The 20,467-nt window shown below is 52.5% G+C and overlaps 1 protein-coding gene across 1 annotated transcript in view; it reads left to right on the top strand.

The window, feature by feature from the left end:
• The first annotated feature begins 928 nt into the window (after positions 1–928).
• dapp1 (dual adaptor of phosphotyrosine and 3-phosphoinositides) overlaps positions 929–20,467 on the top strand; it is a 46,962-nt gene continuing 27,423 nt past the window's right edge. Inside the window, exons 1-3 of the mRNA XM_079262007.1 lie at positions 929–994; positions 10,428–10,550; positions 14,916–15,049. Of these exons, the coding sequence (XP_079118133.1) occupies positions 936–994; positions 10,428–10,550; positions 14,916–15,049 (316 nt within the window). The 5' untranslated portion in view covers positions 929–935. The remainder of the gene's footprint in view (positions 995–10,427; positions 10,551–14,915; positions 15,050–20,467) is intronic.

Here is a 20,467-nt window from a genome sequence, read left to right as displayed (position 1 = left end):
CCTTCAAAACTCACAATCATCCATCTGTCAGACAATCACACTCATCAATAAATTCTCATTAATTTCTGAATATTCCATTAATTGGTCTAAAACCACCGTTCTACCCATCAACTGTTCCTTCAGAGACAGAGCGCGGGCCCCACGGCCCCAAGAGCCCGGAAGCAACCCCCCCGCCCCCCCAGGCAGAGGGCCCAGCCCACACCGACGGAGGGCTGGGATCCCCAGACCGCCACCGAGCACCAGCCAGGCCACACCCCAGTGCACCAACCCCCCCCCCCCCCCCCCCCCATACACACATACACACCTCATAACACAGCCCCCCCCACAAGCTCTCTCTATATACACCTCAACATGCACCCCCCTACTAAGACCCCATTCACACACTCCCTTCTTTATGCTCACACAATGAAAGACATTTCTAACACAAAGCAAACAAGGACATTTTTCTTCATTTGAGGACAACTTGGAAAAAGACTTGAAGTTTTGTTCAACTTGTTTTTCTTGACGGGAGAAAAAATGGCCGATGGCGAGCCGAGCCCAACGTCTTCAGCTGCTTCAAAAGCAAATATATGATGGAAAATTCCTGTCAGAGAATTCTTTTCTCACTGATTTTACTGGTGTGTGTGTGGAATTACACAGAGCATGCTGGTGTATATCTCCTGGCTGCAGTTAAAGCTCGGTGAAATAAAAGCAGGTTGTTTTCCTCCCATCAGGTGTTTGCTAACAGGAACATTAAACCTGGGAAAACCTTCTGGAACTTTCTGCTGCTCACAAACTGAAAGTTGTCCTGATCTCAGATTCTGAAGTAACTCCGGAAAGTTGCTTTGGCACAATGACGTCACGTCTGGGCTCATTTCCTGGTGGGTGTGTCCAACCGCCAGCAGCTTTCACTTCCTCTGCAGAGCCGGCTGTCAGACGGAGAAGCTGCTGCGGAGATGAGCGTCTACAGCGATGCCTCCACCGAGGAGCTGAGCGAGGAGCTGGAGACGCTGGGGTAACGTAGCCTTCATCATGTTGCAGGAAAGCAGACAAACAACGTGATACGTCACCGCTTTCATTTTCTCTGGACAAACCGCTCTGTTTGGATCAATAAAGTTTTGTCAGTTGAATCTGAATGTTGGAAAGATTCTGGGCTGCTTCCTCCCGAAACGTTAAAACTGGATCGCAGGAGACCAGATGTCCCGTAACGTCCTCCTGATGGTCCAGTCTTCATGGTTGGATGGTTTGTTACGTCCTCTTCATCGGGACCTGCTGGTACCGCCTCGTCCTCTTCATCGGGACCTGCTGGTACCGCCTCGTCCTCTTCATCGGGACCTGCTGGTACCGCCTCGTCCTCTTCATCGGGACCTCCTGGTACCGCCTCGTCCTCTTCATCGGGACCTGCTGGTCCCGCCTCGTCCTCTTCATCGGGACCTCCTGGTCCCGCCTCGTCCTCTTCATCGGGACCTGTTGGTACCGCCTCGTCCTCTTCATCGGGACCTCCTGGTCCCGCCTCGTCCTCTTCATCGGGACCTGCTGGTACCGCCTCGTCCTCTTCATCGGGACCTCCTGGTACCGCCTCGTCCTCTTCATCGGGACCTCCTGGTCCCGCCTCGTCCTCTTCATCGGGACCTGCTGGTACCCGCCTCGTCCTCTTCATCGGGACCTCCTGGTACCGCCTCGTCCTCTTCATCGGGACCTGCTGGTACCGCCTCGTCCTCTTCATCGGGACCTGCTGGTACCGCCTCGTCCTCTTCATCGGGACCTCCTGGTACCGCCTCGTCCTCTTCATCGGGACCTCCTGGTACCGCCTCGTCCTCTTCATCGGGACCTGCTGGTACCGCCTCGTCCTCTTCATCGGGACCTCCTGGTACCGCCTCGTCCTCTTCATCGGGACCTGCTGGTACCCGCCTCGTCCTCTTCATCGGGACCTGCTGGTACCGCCTCGTCCTCTTCATCGGGACCTCCTGGTACCGCCTCGTCCTCTTCATCGGGACCTGCTGGTACCCGCCTCGTCCTCTTCATCGGGACCTGCTGGTACCGCCTCGTCCTCTTCATCGGGACCTCCTGGTACCGCCTCGTCCTCTTCATCGGGACCTCCTGGTACCGCCTCGTCCTCTTCATCGGGACCTGCTGGTACCCGCCTCGTCCTCTTCATCGGGACCTCCTGGTACCGTCTCGTCCTCTTCATCGGGACCTGCTGGTCCCGTCTCGTCCTCTTCATCGGGACCTCCTGGTACCCGCCTCGTCCTCTTCATCGGGACCTGCTGGTACCCGCCTCGTCCTCTTCATCGGGACCTGCTGGTACCGCCTCGTCCTCTTCATCGGGACCTGTTGGTCCCGCCTCGTCCTCTTCATCGGGACCTCCTGGTCCCGCCTCGTCCTCTTCATCGGGACCTGTTGGTACCGCCTCGTCCTCTTCATCGGGACCTGCTGGTACCGCCTCGTCCTCTTCATCGGGACCTGCTGGTACCGCCTCGTCCTCTTCATCGGGACCTGCTGGTACCCGCCTCGTCCTCTTCATCGGGACCTGTTGGTCCCGCCTCGTCCTCTTCATCGGGACCTGCTGGTACCGCCTCGTCCTCTTCATCGGGACCTCCTGGTACCGCCTCGTCCTCTTCATCGGGACCTCCTGGTACCGCCTCGTCCTCTTCATCGGGACCTGCTGGTACCCGCCTCGTCCTCTTCATCGGGACCTGCTGGTACCGTCTCGTCCTCTTCATCGGGACCTGCTGGTACCGCCTCGTCCTCTTCATCGGGACCTGCTGGTCCCGCCTCGTCCTCTTCATCGGGACCTCCTGGTACCGTCTCGTCCTCTTCATCGGGACCTGCTGGTACCGCCTCGTCCTCTTCATCGGGACCTGCTGGTACCGCCTCGTCCTCTTCATCGGGACCTCCTGGTACCCGCCTCGTCCTCTTCATCGGGACCTCCTGGTACCGCCTCGTCCTCTTCATCGGGACCTGCTGGTCCCGCCTCGTCCTCTTCATCGGGACCTCCTGGTCCCGCCTCGTCCTCTTCATCGGGACCTCCTGGTACCGTCTCGTCCTCTTCATCGGGACCTGCTGGTCCCGCCTCGTCCTCTTCATCGGGACCTCCTGGTACCGTCTCGTCCTCTTCATCGGGACCTGCTGGTCCCGCCTCGTCCTCTTCATCGGGACCTGCTGGTCCCGCCTCGTCCTCTTCATCGGGACCTCCTGGTACCGTCTCGTCCTCTTCATCGGGACCTGCTGGTACCGCCTCGTCCTCTTCATCGGGACCTGCTGGTCCCGCCTCGTCCTCTTCATCGGGACCTGCTGGTACCCGCCTCGTCCTCTTCATCGGGACCTGCTGGTACCCGCCTCGTCCTCTTCATCGGGACCTGCTGGTCCCGCCTCGTCCTCTTCATCGGGACCTCCTGGTACCGTCTCGTCCTCTTCATCGGGACCTGCTGGTCCCGCCTCGTCCTCTTCATCGGGACCTGCTGGTCCCGTCTCGTCCTCTTCATCGGGACCTGCTGGTACCGTCTCGTCCTCTTCATCGGGACCTGCTGGTCCCGCCTCGTCCTCTTCATCGGGACCTGCTGGTCCCGCCTCGTCCTCTTCATCGGGACCTGCTGGTCCCGTCTCGTCCTCTTCATCGGGACCTCCTGGTACCGCCTCGTCCTCTTCATCGGGACCTCCTGGTACCGTCTCGTCCTCTTCATCGGGACCTGCTGGTACCGCCTCGTCCTCTTCATCGGGACCTGCTGGTCCCGTCTCGTCCTCTTCATCGGGACCTGCTGGTACCGCCTCGTCCTCTTCATCGGGACCTGCTGGTACCGCCTCGTCCTCTTCATCGGGACCTGCTGGTACCGCCTCGTCCTCTTCATCGGGACCTGCTGGTACCGTCTCGTCTTCTTCATCGGGACCTCCTGGTACCCGCCTCGTCCTCTTCATCGGGACCTGCTGGTACCCGCCTCGTCCTCTTCATCGGGACCTCCTGGTCCCGCCTCGTCCTCTTCATCGGGACCTGCTGGTACCGCCCTCGTCCTCTTCATCGGGACCTGCTGGTCCCGCCTCGTCCTCTTCATCGGGACCTGCTGGTACCCGCCTCGTCCTCTTCATCGGGACCTGCTGGTACCGCCTCGTCCTCTTCATCGGGACCTGCTGGTCCCGCCTCGTCCTCTTCATCGGGACCTGCTGGTACCCGCCTCGTCCTCTTCATCGGGACCTGCTGGTCCCGCCTCGTCCTCTTCATCGGGACCTGCTGGTACCGCCTCGTCCTCTTCATCGGGACCTGCTGGTACCGCCTCGTCCTCTTCATCGGGACCTCCTGGTCCCGCCTCGTCCTCTTCATCGGGACCTGCTGGTACCGCCTCGTCCTCTTCATCGGGACCTGCTGGTACCCGCCTCGTCCTCTTCATCGGGACCTGCTGGTACCGCCTCGTCCTCTTCATCGGGACCTGCTGGTACCGCCTCGTCCTCTTCATCGGGACCTGCTGGTACCGCCTCGTCCTCTTCATCGGGACCTCCTGGTACCGCCTCGTCCTCTTCATCGGGACCTCCTGGTACCGCCTCGTCCTCTTCATCGGGACCTGCTGGTACCGCCTCGTCCTCTTCATCGGGACCTCCTGGTACCGCCTCGTCCTCTTCATCGGGACCTGCTGGTCCCGCCTCGTCCTCTTCATCGGGACCTCCTGGTACCGTCTCGTCCTCTTCATCGGGACCTGCTGGTACCGCCTCGTCCTCTTCATCGGGACCTGCTGGTCCCGCCTCGTCCTCTTCATCGGGACCTGCTGGTACCCGCCTCGTCCTCTTCATCGGGACCTGCTGGTACCGCCTCGTCCTCTTCATCGGGACCTGCTGGTCCCGCCTCGTCCTCTTCATCGGGACCTCCTGGTACCGTCTCGTCCTCTTCATCGGGACCTGCTGGTCCCGCCTCGTCCTCTTCATCGGGACCTGCTGGTACCCGCCTCGTCCTCTTCATCGGGACCTGCTGGTACCGCCTCGTCCTCTTCATCGGGACCTGCTGGTACCGCCTCGTCCTCTTCATCGGGACCTGCTGGTACCGCCTCGTCCTCTTCATCGGGACCTCCTGGTACCGCCTCGTCCTCTTCATCGGGACCTGCTGGTACCGCCTCGTCCTCTTCATCGGGACCTCCTGGTACCGCCTCGTCCTCTTCATCGGGACCTGCTGGTACCGCCTCGTCCTCTTCATCGGGACCTGCTGGTCCCGCCTCGTCCTCTTCATCGGGACCTGCTGGTACCGCCTCGTCCTCTTCATCGGGACCTCCTGGTCCCGCCTCGTCCTCTTCATCGGGACCTGCTGGTACCGCCTCGTCCTCTTCATCGGGACCTGCTGGTACCGCCTCGTCCTCTTCATCGGGACCTGCTGGTACCGCCTCGTCCTCTTCATCGGGACCTGCTGGTACCGCCTCGTCCTCTTCATCGGGACCTGCTGGTACCGCCTCGTCCTCTTCATCGGGACCTGCTGGTACCGCCTCGTCCTCTTCATCGGGACCTGCTGGTCCCGCCTCGTCCTCTTCATCGGGACCTGCTGGTACCGCCTCGTCCTCTTCATCGGGACCTCCTGGTCCCGCCTCGTCCTCTTCATCGGGACCTGCTGGTACCGCCTCGTCCTCTTCATCGGGACCTGCTGGTACCGCCTCGTCCTCTTCATCGGGACCTGCTGGTACCGCCTCGTCCTCTTCATCGGGACCTCCTGGTACCGCCTCGTCCTCTTCATCGGGACCTGCTGGTACCGCCTCGTCCTCTTCATCGGGACCTCCTGGTACCGCCTCGTCCTCTTCATCGGGACCTCCTGGTACCGCCTCGTCCTCTTCATCGGGACCTGCTGGTACCGCCTCGTCCTCTTCATCGGGACCTCCTGGTACCGCCTCGTCCTCTTCATCGGGACCTGCTGGTCCCGCCTCGTCCTCTTCATCGGGACCTCCTGGTACCGTCTCGTCCTCTTCATCGGGACCTGCTGGTCCCGCCTCGTCCTCTTCATCGGGACCTGCTGGTACCGCCTCGTCCTCTTCATCGGGACCTGCTGGTACCGCCTCGTCCTCTTCATCGGGACCTGCTGGTCCCGCCTCGTCCTCTTCATCGGGACCTCCTGGTACCGTCTCGTCCTCTTCATCGGGACCTGCTGGTCCCGCCTCGTCCTCTTCATCGGGACCTGCTGGTACCGCCTCGTCCTCTTCATCGGGACCTGCTGGTACCGCCTCGTCCTCTTCATCGGGACCTGCTGGTACCGCCTCGTCCTCTTCATCGGGACCTGCTGGTACCGCCTCGTCCTCTTCATCGGGACCTCCTGGTACCGCCTCGTCCTCTTCATCGGGACCTGCTGGTACCGCCTCGTCCTCTTCATCGGGACCTCCTGGTACCGCCTCGTCCTCTTCATCGGGACCTGCTGGTACCGCCTCGTCCTCTTCATCGGGACCTGCTGGTCCCGCCTCGTCCTCTTCATCGGGACCTGCTGGTACCGCCTCGTCCTCTTCATCGGGACCTGCTGGTACCGCCTCGTCCTCTTCATCGGGACCTGCTGGTCCCGCCTCGTCCTCTTCATCGGGACCTGCTGGTACCGCCTCGTCCTCTTCATCGGGACCTGCTGGTCCCGCCTCGTCCTCTTCATCGGGACCTGCTGGTACCGCCTCGTCCTCTTCATCGGGACCTGCTGGTACCGCCTCGTCCTCTTCATCGGGACCTCCTGGTCCCGCCTCGTCCTCTTCATCGGGACCTGCTGGTACCGCCTCGTCCTCTTCATCGGGACCTGCTGGTACCGCCTCGTCCTCTTCATCGGGACCTGCTGGTACCGCCTCGTCCTCTTCATCGGGACCTGCTGGTACCGCCTCGTCCTCTTCATCGGGACCTGCTGGTACCGCCTCGTCCTCTTCATCGGGACCTCCTGGTACCGCCTCGTCCTCTTCATCGGGACCTCCTGGTACCGCCTCGTCCTCTTCATCGGGACCTGCTGGTACCGCCTCGTCCTCTTCATCGGGACCTCCTGGTACCGCCTCGTCCTCTTCATCGGGACCTGCTGGTACCGCCTCGTCCTCTTCATCGGGACCTCCTGGTACCGCCTCGTCCTCTTCATCGGGACCTGCTGGTACCGCCTCGTCCTCTTCATCGGGACCTGCTGGTCCCGCCTCGTCCTCTTCATCGGGACCTGCTGGTACCGCCTCGTCCTCTTCATCGGGACCTGCTGGTCCCGCCTCGTCCTCTTCATCGGGACCTGCTGGTCCCGCCTCGTCCTCTTCATCGGGACCTGCTGGTACCGCCTCGTCCTCTTCATCGGGACCTCCTGGTCCCGCCTCGTCCTCTTCATCGGGACCTGCTGGTACCGCCTCGTCCTCTTCATCGGGACCTGCTGGTCCCGCCTCGTCCTCTTCATCGGGACCTGCTGGTACCGCCTCGTCCTCTTCATCGGGACCTGCTGGTACCGCCTCGTCCTCTTCATCGGGACCTGCTGGTACCGCCTCGTCCTCTTCATCGGGACCTGCTGGTACCGCCTCGTCCTCTTCATCGGGACCTGCTGGTACCGCCTCGTCCTCTTCATCGGGACCTGCTGGTACCGCCTCGTCCTCTTCATCGGGACCTGCTGGTCCCGCCTCGTCCTCTTCATCGGGACCTGCTGGTACCGCCTCGTCCTCTTCATCGGGACCTGCTGGTACCGCCTCGTCCTCTTCATCGGGACCTCCTGGTACCGCCTCGTCCTCTTCATCGGGACCTGCTGGTACCGCCTCGTCCTCTTCATCGGGACCTGTTGGTCCCGCCTCGTCCTCTTCATCGGGACCTCCTGGTCCCGCCTCGTCCTCTTCATCGGGACCTGTTGGTCCCGCCTCGTCCTCTTCATCGGGACCTGCTGGTACCGCCTCGTCCTCTTCATCGGGACCTGCTGGTACCGCCTCGTCCTCTTCATCGGGACCTGCTGGTACCGCCTCGTCCTCTTCATCGGGACCTGCTGGTCCCGCCTCGTCCTCTTCATCGGGACCTGCTGGTACCGCCTCGTCCTCTTCATCGGGACCTGCTGGTACCGCCTCGTCCTCTTCATCGGGACCTCCTGGTACCGCCTCGTCCTCTTCATCGGGACCTCCTGGTACCGCCTCGTCCTCTTCATCGGGACCTGCTGGTCCCGCCTCGTCCTCTTCATCGGGACCTCCTGGTACCGCCTCGTCCTCTTCATCGGGACCTCCTGGTACCGCCTCGTCCTCTTCATCGGGACCTGCTGGTACCGTCTCGTCCTCTTCATCGGGACCTGCTGGTACCGCCTCGTCCTCTTCATCGGGACCTGCTGGTCCCGCCTCGTCCTCTTCATCGGGACCTGCTGGTCCCGCCTCGTCCTCTTCATCGGGACCTCCTGGTACCGCCTCGTCCTCTTCATCGGGACCTGCTGGTACCGCCTCGTCCTCTTCATCGGGACCTGCTGGTCCCGCCTCGTCCTCTTCATCGGGACCTCCTGGTACCGCCTCGTCCTCTTCATCGGGACCTCCTGGTACCCGCCTCGTCCTCTTCATCGGGACCTGCTGGTCCCGCCTCGTCCTCTTCATCGGGACCTGTTGGTACCGCCTCGTCCTCTTCATCGGGACCTCCTGGTCCCGCCTCGTCCTCTTCATCGGGACCTCCTGGTACCCGCCTCGTCCTCTTCATCGGGACCTGCTGGTCCCGCCTCGTCCTCTTCATCGGGACCTGTTGGTACCGCCTCGTCCTCTTCATCGGGACCTCCTGGTACCGCCTCGTCCTCTTCATCGGGACCTCCTGGTACCGCCTCGTCCTCTTCATCGGGACCTGTTGGTACCGCCTCGTCCTCTTCATCGGGACCTGTTGGTACCCGCCTCGTCCTCTTCATCGGGACCTCCTGGTACCGCCTCGTCCTCTTCATCGGGACCTGCTGGTCCCGCCTCGTCCTCTTCATCGGGACCTCCTGGTACCGCCTCGTCCTCTTCATCGGAACCTGCTGGTACCCGCCTCGTCCTCTTCATCGGAACCTGCTGGTACCCGCCTCGTCCTCTTCATCGGGACCTGCTGGTACCGCCTCGTCCTCTTCATCGGGACCTCCTGGTACCGCCTCGTCCTCTTCATCGGGACCTCCTGGTACCGTCTCGTCCTCTTCATCGGGACCTGCTGGTACCGCCTCGTCCTCTTCATCGGGACCTCCTGGTACCGCCTCGTCCTCTTCATCGGGACCTCCTGGTACCGCCTCGTCCTCTTCATCGGAACCTGCTGGTACCGTCTCGTCCTCTTCATCGGGACCTGCTGGTACCGCCTCGTCCTCTTCATCGGGACCTACTGGTCCCGCCTCGTCCTCTTCATCGGGACCTCCTGGTACCGTCTCGTCCTCTTCATCGGGACCTGCTGGTCCCGCCTCGTCCTCTTCATCGGGACCTTCTTTTTAGGTTGTTCTATATACATGCTATGATGTATCTTGTCCAAATCCATATCTGAATATTGTCATTTGTCAGTATTACCCTCCACAACACACACACACAGACACACACACACACACACACACAAACTAAATGTAAATACAGAACTTTCACATCCTCATTCTGGCTTCCTTTGCAGCTGTTTGTTTATGAGCTGAAACGAATCCCCGGTGAGGTCTGTTGTTCCACTTCATTATTGGAAACAAATGTTACTTCTGATGTCATTGATCTTTATTCACGTTTTGCTAAATACTGAGACGATGAAGAAGTGACTACAGGTTTTTTATGTTCAACCTAAAAGCTGTAAATTACCACTACCAACCGCAGCAGTGAACTCGGTACTGCCCTCTGGTGGAGGAACAGCATGGCAGCATGAAAGATGCGTGGACGTGTGAAAACAAGCCAATGTCCACATTTATATATTTAAGGGAGCATACATGGGCCTTAAAGGCACATTCATACTGTGGCTGGTTTGTCCTCTTTAACTGGACTGTGGTCCGCCTCTAAGGATCATATGGTCTGTATTGCGCAGTATGAACACCAACCACACTGATATGGCCCACAGAAATGGACTTTGGTCCACCTGAAAGTGGAGCTTGTGGGTTGAAGCCTGAAGAAGAAGAAGGAGGAAGTGATGAAGATGATTGTTTGGGAGGTAAAACAAAGCCAAACAAAGGTGTGAGAAATTCCCAACCCCAAAAGGAGTATAGAAAATCTTCACAGTGTCCCAGATCATTCCCCTGGAAGTCACCCTGGTCAGACAGTCCGACACATGAGGTGTACAAACAGAGATATGGGGGGCCATAGAGGGAGAGAAAAGGGGGTACCGAGAGTCAGGGTCAGACTGCACTTTGTTGGAATCTGAGGTCTGATTTCAGAGGGGTATGGTCTGGTCTGATGATCAGAAAGAACAGAGTTAGGAGAGTCTTGGTGGGTTGGGGTTAGGTGAGGTGAACGCTGAGGTGGTTCAACTGACCAGGAGGATCATTCCAGATTTATTCTGCATGTGCCGTAATGAAGTTTGTTTCCACTGTCCTCTCAGACGGTCTGATTGTGTTAAAGGTGGTACCACCACGACCTGTCTCGCCATGCTGCAGAGGCTCTGCTGCTGTCCAACGGGACGGATGGAAGTTACCTCCTCAGGAACAGCAACGAGGGTCCAGGTCATTTCGCCCTGTCGGTCAGGTTAGTCTCATTAAGAATTTACTGAAAACCTTTCAAGGGTGCATTCCCAACAGGATAGTCTGCTAGACTCAGTCTGGTTGGGGACTCGATCCGGTCGGGGACTCAACCTGGTTGGGGATCTGGCCTGGTTGGGGACCTGGCCCGGTTGGGGACTTGGTCCAGTCTAGGACTCAGTCCGGTTGGGGACTCGGCCTGGTTGGGGACCTGGTCCGGTTGGGGACTCGGTCCAGTCTGGGACTCGGCCCGGATGGGGACTCGGTCCAGCACTTTGGGACGTGTCTGGAACACCTCACCAGGGAGGTCCAGGAGGCATCCTGACCAGATGCCCGAGCCACCTCAACTGGTTCCTCTCGATGCGGAGGAGCAGCGGCTCTACTCTGATCTCCTCCCGGATGACCGAGCTCCTCACCCTATCTCTAAGGGAGAGCCCGGCCACCCTGCGGAGGAAACTCATTTCAGCCGCCTGTATACGAGATCTGGTTCTTTCGGTCACGACCCACAGCTCATGACCATAGGTGAGGGTAGGAACATAGATCGACTGGTAAATCGAGAGCTTCGCCTTCTGGCTCAGCTCCTTCTTCACCACGACAGACCGGCGCAGAGTCCGCATTACTGCAGACGCCGCACCGATCCGTCTGTCGATCTCATGCTCCATCCTTCCCTCTCTCGTGAACAAGACCCCGAGATATTTAAACTCCTCCACTTGAGGCAGGACCTGACTCCCGACCCGGAGAGGGCAATCCACCCTATTCCGGCTGAGGACCATGGTCTCAGATTTTGAGGTGCTGATTCTCATCCCAGCCGCTTCACACTCGGCCGCGAATCGCTCAAGCGAGAGCTGGAGATCACGACCAGATGAAGCCAACAGGACCACGTCCTCTGCAAAAAGCAGGGACCCAGTCCTGAGGCCACCAAGCCGGATCCCCTCAACCCCTCGGCTGCACCTAGAAATTCTGTCCATATAAGTTATGAACAGAATCGGTGATAAAGGGCAGCCTTGGCGGAGTCCAACCCTCACCGGAAACGGATCCGACTTACTACCGGCAATGCAGACCAAGCTCTGACACCTGTCGTACAGGGACCGGACAGCTCGTACAAGGGGGTCCGGTACCCCATACCCCTGGAGTACCCCCCACAGGAGCCCCCGGGGGACACGGTCAAATGCCTTCTCCAGGTCCACAAAACACATGTAGACTGGTTGGGCAAACTCCCATGCCCCCTCCAGGACCCCAAAGAGGGTATAGAGCTGGTCCACTGTTCCGCGACCAGGACGAAAACCACACTGCTCCTCCTCAATCCGGTATTCGACTATCCGGTGGACCCTCCTCTCCAGGACCCCTGAATAGGCCTTACCAGGGAGGCTGAGGAGTGTGATTCCCCTGTAATTGGAACACACCCTCCGGTCCCCCTTCTTAAAAAGGGGGACCACCACCCCAGTCAGCCAGTCCAGTGGTACTGCCCCCGATGTCCACGCGTTGCTGCAGAGGCGTGTCAGCCAGGACAGCCCCACAGCATCCAGAGCCTTAAGGAACTCCGGGCGGATCTCATCCACCCCCGGGGCCTTGCCACCAAGGAGCTTTTTGACCACCTCAGCGACTTCAGCCCCAGAGATAGGAGAGTCCACCCCTGAGTCCACCAGCTCTGCTCCCTCATGGGAAGACATGTTGGTAGGATTGAGGAGGTCTTCGAAGTATTCCTTCCACCGACCCACAACGTCCTGAGTTGAGGTCAGCAGCTCCCCACCTCCACTGTACACAGTATTGATGGAGCACTGCTTCCCCCTCCTGAGCCGCCGGATGGTGGACCAGAATCTCCTCGAAGCCGTCCGGAAGTCTTTCTCCATGGCCTCGCCAAACTCCTCCCATGCCCGAGTTTTTGCCTCGGCGACAGCCGAAGCCGCATGCCGCTTAGCCTGTCGGTACCCATCAGCTGCCTCCAGAGTCCCACAGGCCAAGAAGGCCCGATAGGACTCCTTCTTCAGCTTGACAGCATCCCTCACTGCTGGTGTCCACCAACGAGTCCTGGGATTACCGCCACGACAGGCACCAACGACCTTGCAGCCACAGCTCCGGCTGGCCGCCTCAGCAATAGAGGCACGGAACACAGCCCATTCAGACTCAATGTCCCCCGCCTCACTCGGGACATGGTTGAAGCTCTGCTGAAGGTGGGAGTTGAAGCTCGCTCTGACGGGGGACTCAGCCAGACGTTCCCAGCAGACCCTCACAACACGTTTGGGCCTGCCAGATCTGACCGGCTTCCTCCCCCACCATCTGAGCCAACTCACCACCAGGTGGTGATCAGTTGAAGCTCCGCCCCCCTCTTCACCTGAGTGTCCAAGGCATGTGGCCGCAGGTCCGACGATACGACTACAAAATCGATCATGGAACTGCGGCCCAGGGAGTCCTGATGCCAGGTGTACATATGGACACTCTTATGTTGGAACATGGTGTTCGTTATGGACAATCCATGACGAGCACAGAAGTCCAATAACAAAACACCATTTGGGTTCAGAGGGGGGGGACCATGCCTGCCAATCACTCCCCTCCAGGTCTCACTGTCATTGCCCACGTGAGCATTGAAGTCCCCCAGCAGAACAATGGAGTCCTCAGAAGGAGCACCCTCCAGCACTCCCTCCAAGGACTCCAGAAAGGGTGGGTACTCTGAACTGCTGTTCGGTGCATCAGCACAGACAACAGTCAGGACCCGTCCCCCCACCCGGAGGCGGAGGGAAACTATCCTTTCATCCACCGGGGTAAACCCCAACGTGCAGGCACCAAGCTGGGGGCTGATGAGAATGCCCACACCTGCTCGGCGCCTCTCACCATGAGCAACTCCAGAGTGGAAGAAAGTCCAGCCCCTCTCGAGGGTTCTGGTTCCAGAGCCCAAGCCATGCGTCGAGGTGAGTCCAACTATATCTAGCCGGAACCGCTCAACCTCGCGCACAAGCTCAGGCTCCTTCCCCACCAGAGAGGTGACGTTCCACGTCCCTAGAGCCAGCTTCTGCAGCCGGGGATCGGACCGCCAGGGTCCCCGCCCCTTGCTGCCGCCCAGCTCACACTGCACCCGACTCCTACGGCTCCTCCCGCAGATGGTGAGCTCACGGGAGGTGGGGCCCATGTAACCCTTTCGGGCTGAGCCCGAACGGGCCCCATAGGCGAAGGCCCGGCCACCAGATGCTCTCTCTCATACCCCACCCCCAGGCCTGGCTCCAGAGGGGGGTCCCGGTAACCCGCGTCCAGGCAAGGGAACATTTCTGCCCAGGTTCGTCGTCATCATTGAGGTCGATGAGCCGTGCTTGTTCTGGTCCCTCCCCTAGACACCTGTTTGCCATGGGTGACCCTACCAGGGGCATAAAGCCCCCGACAACATAGCTACTAGGATCTTTGGGATGCACAAACCGGGACCAGCCAAACCATTAGAATAATATCTCCCCATTCCCACCAGAGGTGGCGCTGCACTAGTATTTAGCAGAAGAGAGGACCAGACCGGTGTGAAGAAGAAAACTCTGTTTCCTCCACCTGCCAGTTAAACATGGAGACCAAACTATGGCTGTTTTGGGTTTTTATTGTGTCTTATGCAAGTATACTGCAGAAATCCACTGCAACAATGGACGCAGTATGAACACCAGACGAGGCAGAGGACCCTTAACGCCATCGCTATGGATTTACCCACAATGCAACGCTACGCCACATGCAGGAAGGGACTTGGTTTGTAGTCCATTTCCTGTATCTGGTCCGCTTGGAACGGACAGAGACCTGTGTTTGTAGGCGGACCGGGTCCGGTTCTTTGATCCGAATCAGAATCCGTTTCACATTTCCCCAAACGAAGCGACTTTCTGAGCAAATGGACTCTGATTCGGATCAGAACGGCTGATGTGGACGAGTCTTCAGGTCCTGATCTACCATTTAGTAGAAGTAAATTGAGCATTCATTGGGAATGTAAAACCCAAACTGATTGTTATAAGACTACTGTTTCACTGTTGTAAAACTATTATTAACTTCTTCTTTTTAACATCTCAACCATTTACTAAAAACGTTTCTGGCCTTTTTATTAGTATGAATGTTAAAGGGTGAAATTAGATTATTAATTCTTATTTCATGTAATAACTGGTTTAAGTAATGAAAGCAAAAAAACAAGAAACAAGCTACTAATTCCTGCTTCATCTAAACTCTGATATGAATAAACAACCGGATCATTGTCTGGTTTTAAACCTGTCCTCCTGCAGCATTCATGGATCAACAGATAAACCGATAAACATGAATTTACGAATGAATTGTCAGAATGTCTTCGGTCTCACTTAAAGTTTTTTAAGTCTGCTTTTGTTTGTGTGTTTTCTAACTGTTCTTGTCGGAATGCGACGCGCAGAGCGAAGGACTCGGTGAAGCATTTCCACGTGTCACGCAGAGACAATGTCTACGTCTTCGGGTTCAACATGTTTACATCCTTCCAGGACTTTGTGAATCACTTTGCAAACCAGCCTCTTCTGGGCAGTGACACAGGTACTCCCTCTGCAGCTCACCCTGGGTTCTGGTTCTGGTTCTGGTTCTGGTTCCTGCATGTTGCAGCAGCTGCTGCTGGTAAAACTGCTGCAATATGTTCATGGCTACGATGACTTTATTATTATTACCATTATTACTTTACTCATTCCCAGGATTACTTTACTTATTCCTAGGATTATTTTACTCATTCCCAGAATTACTTTACTTATTCACAGGATTACTTTTTTCATTCCCAGGATTACTTTACTTATTAACAGGATTGCTTTGCTCATTCCTAAGATTAATTTACTCATTCCCAGGATTACTTTACTTATTCCCAGGATTACTTTACTTATTCCCTACTTTAATCATTCCTAAAGTTACTTTTCTCACTCCCAGGATTACTTTACTTATTCCCAGGATTACTTTACTCATTCCCAGGATTACTTTACTCATTACTAGGATTACTTTACTCACTCCCAGGATTACTTTACTTATTCCCAGGATTACTTTACTGATTACCAGGATTACTGAACTGATTCCCAGGATTACTTTACTTATTCGAAGGATTACGTTACTCATTCCCAGGATTACTATACTCATTCACAGGATTACTTTTTTCATTCCCAGGATTACTTTACTTATTAACAGGATTGCTTTGCTCATTCCTAAGATTACTTTACTCATTCCCAGGATTACTTTACTTATTCCCTACTTTAATCATTCCTAAAGTTACTTTTCTCACTCCCAGGATTACTTTACTTATTCCCAGGATTACTTTACTCATTCCCAGGATTACTTTACTCATTACTAGGATTACTTTACTCACTCCCAGGATTACTTTACTTATTCCCAGGATTACTTTACTGATTACCAGGATTACTGAACTGATTCCCAGGATTACTTTACTTATTCGAAGGATTACGTTACTCATTCCCAGGATTACTATACTCATTCACAGGATTACTTTACCTATTCCCAGGATTACTTTAGTCATTCCTAGGATTATTATACTTATTCCCAGGATTACCTTGCTCATTCCTAATATTACTTTACTTATTCCCAGGATTACTTTACTTATTTTTAGGATTACTTTACATATTCCCTGGATTTCTTTAATCATTCCTGTGATTACTTTACTCATTCCTAGGATTACCTTACTTATTCCCAGGATTACTTTACCCATTCCCAGAATTACTTATTCCCAGAAGTACTTTACTCATTCCCAGGATTACTTCACTCATTCCCAGGATTACTTTACTGATTCCTAAGATTACTTTACTCATTCCTGGGATTACTATACTCATTCCCAGGATTGCTTTACTCATTCCTAAGATTACTTTACTCATTCCTGGGATTACTATACTCATTCCTAGGATTACTTTACTCACTGCCAGGATTACTTTACTCATTCGTAAGAATACTTTACTCATTCCAGGGATTACTTTACTTATTCCCAGGATAACTTTACTCATTCCCAGGATTACTTTACTCATTCCTAGCACTACTTTACTCATTCCCAAGATTACTTTACTGATTCCTAGGATTACTTTACTCATTCCCATGATTACTTTCCTCATTCCCAAGATTACTTTACTTTTTCCTCGGATTATTTTTCTCATTTCCAGGATTACTTTACTTATTCCCAGGATTACTATACTAATTCCCAGGATGACTTTACTCATTCCCAGGATTACTTTACTGATTCCTAGGATTACTTTACTCATTCCCAGGATTACTTTACTCATTCCCAAGATTACTTTACTCATTCCCATGATTACATTACTTATTCACAGGAATACTGTACTCATTCCTAGGATTACTTTACCCATTCACAGGATTGCTCTGCTCATTCCTCGGATTCTTTTACTCATTTCCAGGATTAATTTACTAATTCCCAGGATTACTTTACTCATTCCCAGGATTACTTCACCCATTCCCAGGATTACTTTACTTATTCCTCGGATTATTTTACCCACTCCCAGGATTACTTTTCTCATTCCGAGGATTACTTTACTCATTCCTAGGATGACTTTTCTTATTCCCAGGATTACTTTACTCATTCCCAGGATTTCTTTACTCATTCCTGTCATTACCGAATTCATTCCCAGGATTACTTCACTTATTCCTGGGATTTTTTTACTCATTCCTAGGATTACTTTACTCACTGCCAGGATTACTTTACTCATTCGTAAGAATACTTTACTCATTCCAGGGATTACTTTACTTATTCCCAGGATAACTTTACTCATTCCCAGGATTACTTTACTCATTCCTAGCACTACTTTACTCATTCCCAAGATTACTTTACTTATTCCCAGGATAACTTTACTCATTCCAGGGATTACTTTACTCATTCCCAGGATAGCTCTGCTCATTCCTAGGATTACTTTACTCATTCCCAGGATTACTTTCCTCATTGCCAAGATTACTTTACTTTTTCCTCGGATTATTTTACTCATTTCCAGGATTACTTTACTTATTCCCAGGATTACTATACTCATTCCCAGGATGACTTTACTCATTCCCAGGATTACTTTACTGATTCCTAGGATTACTTTACTCATTCCCAGGATTACTTTACTCTTTCCCAAGATTACTTTACTCATTCCCATGATTACATTACTTATTCACAGGATTACTGTACTCATTCCTGGGATTACTTTACTCATTCACAGGATTGCTCTGCTCATTCCTCGGATTATTTTACTAATTTCCAGGATTACTTTACTTATTCCTAACATTACTTTACTCACTCCCAGGATTATTTTAGTCATTCCTAACATTAATTTACTAATCCCCAGGATTACTTTACTCATTCCCAGGATTACTTCACCCATTCCCAGGATTACTTTACTTATTCCTCGGATTATTTTACCCATTCCCAGGATTACTTTTCTCATTCCGAGGATTACTTTACTTATTCATCGGATTATTTTACCCATTCCCAGGATTACTTTTCTCAATCCTAGGATTACTTTATTCATTCCTAGGATGACTTTTCTCATTCCCAGGATTACTTTACTTATTCCCAGGATTACTTTTCTCATTCCTAGGATTACTTTGGTCATTCCTAACATTCCTAACTCATTCGTAAGAATACTTTAGTCATTCCCAGGATTACTTTACTTATTACTAACATTTCTTTACTCATTCCTAGGATTACTTTACTAATTCCCAGGATGACTTTACTCATTCCCAGGATTACTTTACTGATTAACAGGATTACTTTCCTCATTCGTAAGAATAATTTACTCATTCCCAGGATTACTTTACTTATTCCTAGGATTACTTTTCTCATTCCTAGGATTACTTTACTCACTCCCAGGATTACTTTACTTATTCAAAGGATTAATTTACTCATTCCTAGAATTACTATACTCATTCCCAGGATTACTTTAGTCATTTCCAGGATTATTTAACCATTCCTGGGATTACTTCACTCATTCCCTGGATTTTTTTCTTTTACTCATTCCCAGGATTACTTTACTCATTCCCATGATTACATTACTGATTCGCAGGATTGATTTGCTCATTCCCAGGATGACTTTACTTATTCCCAGGATTACTTCACTCATTCCCAAGATTACCTTACTCATTTCCAGGAAGACTTTACTCATCCCCAGGATTACTTTACTCATTCCTAGGATTACTATACTCATCCTCAGGATTATTATACTTATTCCCAGGATTACTGAATTGCTTCCCAGGATTACTTTGCTCATTGCTAAGATTACTTTACTTATTCAAAGGATTACTTTACTCATTCCCAGGATTACTTTACTCATTTCCAGGATTACTTTACTCATTCCCAGGATTACCTTACTTAGTCCCAGGATTACTTTATTTATTCCCAGGATTACTTTACTCATTCCCACGATTACTTTACTCATTCCCAGGATTACTTAACTTCTTCCCAGGATTGCTTTACTCACTCCCAGGATTACTTTACTCATTCCCAGGATTACTATACTTATTCCTAGGATTATTTTACTCATTCCCAGGATTACGTTGATCATTCCCTGGTTTACTTTACTAATTCCCAGGATTACTTTCTCATTCCCAGGATAACTTTACTCATTCCCAGGATTACCTTACTTATTCCCAGGATTACTTTATTTATTCCCGGGATTACTTTACTCATTCCCAGGATTGCTTTACTCATTCCTAAGGTTACTTAACTTATTCCCAGGATTACCTTACTCATTCCTAAGATTACTTTACTTATTCCCAGGATTACTTCACTTATTTCCAGGATTACTTTACTCATTGCCAGGATAACTTTACTCATTCCTAGGATTACTATACTCATTCTCAGGATTACTTTAGACATTCCCAGGATTACTTTACTCATTCCCAAGATTACTTTACTTATTCCTCATATTATTTTACTCATTCCCAGGATTACTTTACTTATTCCCAGGATTACTTTACTCATTCCCAGGATTACTTTACTCATTCCCAGGATTACTTTACTTATTCCCAGAATTACTTTACTCATTCCCAGGATTACTTTACTTAGTCCTCGGATTATTTTACGCATTCCCAGGATTACTTTACTCATGCCCAGGATTACTTTCCTCATTCGTAAGAATAATTTACTCATTCCCAGGATTACTTTACTTATTCCTAGGATTACTTTTCTCATTCCTAGGATTTCTTTACTCACTCCCAGGATTACTTTACTTATTCAAAGGATTAATTTACTCATTCCTAGAATTACTATACTCATTCCCAGGATTACTTTAGTCATTTCCAGGATTATTTAACCATTCCTTGGATTACTTCACTCATTCTCTGGATTTTTTTTACTCATTCCCAGGATTACTTTACTCATTCCCATGATTACATTACTGATTCGCAGGATTGATTTGCTCATTCCCAGGATTATTTTACTTATTCCCAGGATTACTTTACTCACTCCCAGGATTACTTTACTCATTCCCAGGATTACTTTGCTTATTCCCAGAATTACTTTACTCATTCCCAAGATTACTTTACTTAGTCCTCGGATTATTTTACGCATTCCAAGGATTACTTTACTCATGCCCAGGATTACTTTCCTCATTCGTAAGAATAATTTACTCATTCCCAGGATTACTTTACTTATTCCTAGGATTACTTTTCTCATTCCTAGGATTACTTTACTCACTCCCAGGATTACTTTACTTATTCAAAGGATTAATTTACTCATTCCTAGAATTACTATACTCAGTCCCAGGATTACTTTAGTCATTTCCAGGATTATTTAACCATTCCTGGGATTACTTCACTCATTCCCTGGATTTTTTTTACTCATTCCCAGGATTACTTTATTCATTCCCATGATTACATTACTGATTCGCAGGATTGATTTGCTCATTCCCAGGATTATTTTACTTATTCCCAGGATTACTTCACTCATTCCCAGGTTTATTTTACTCATTCCCAAGATTACTT

The sequence above is a fragment of the Telmatherina bonti genome (genome assembly GCF_933228915.1).
Source record: "Telmatherina bonti genome assembly, chromosome: 22".
NCBI lineage: Eukaryota > Metazoa > Chordata > Actinopteri > Atheriniformes > Telmatherinidae > Telmatherina > Telmatherina bonti.
This window is presented reverse-complemented; position numbering and strand designations above follow the sequence as displayed.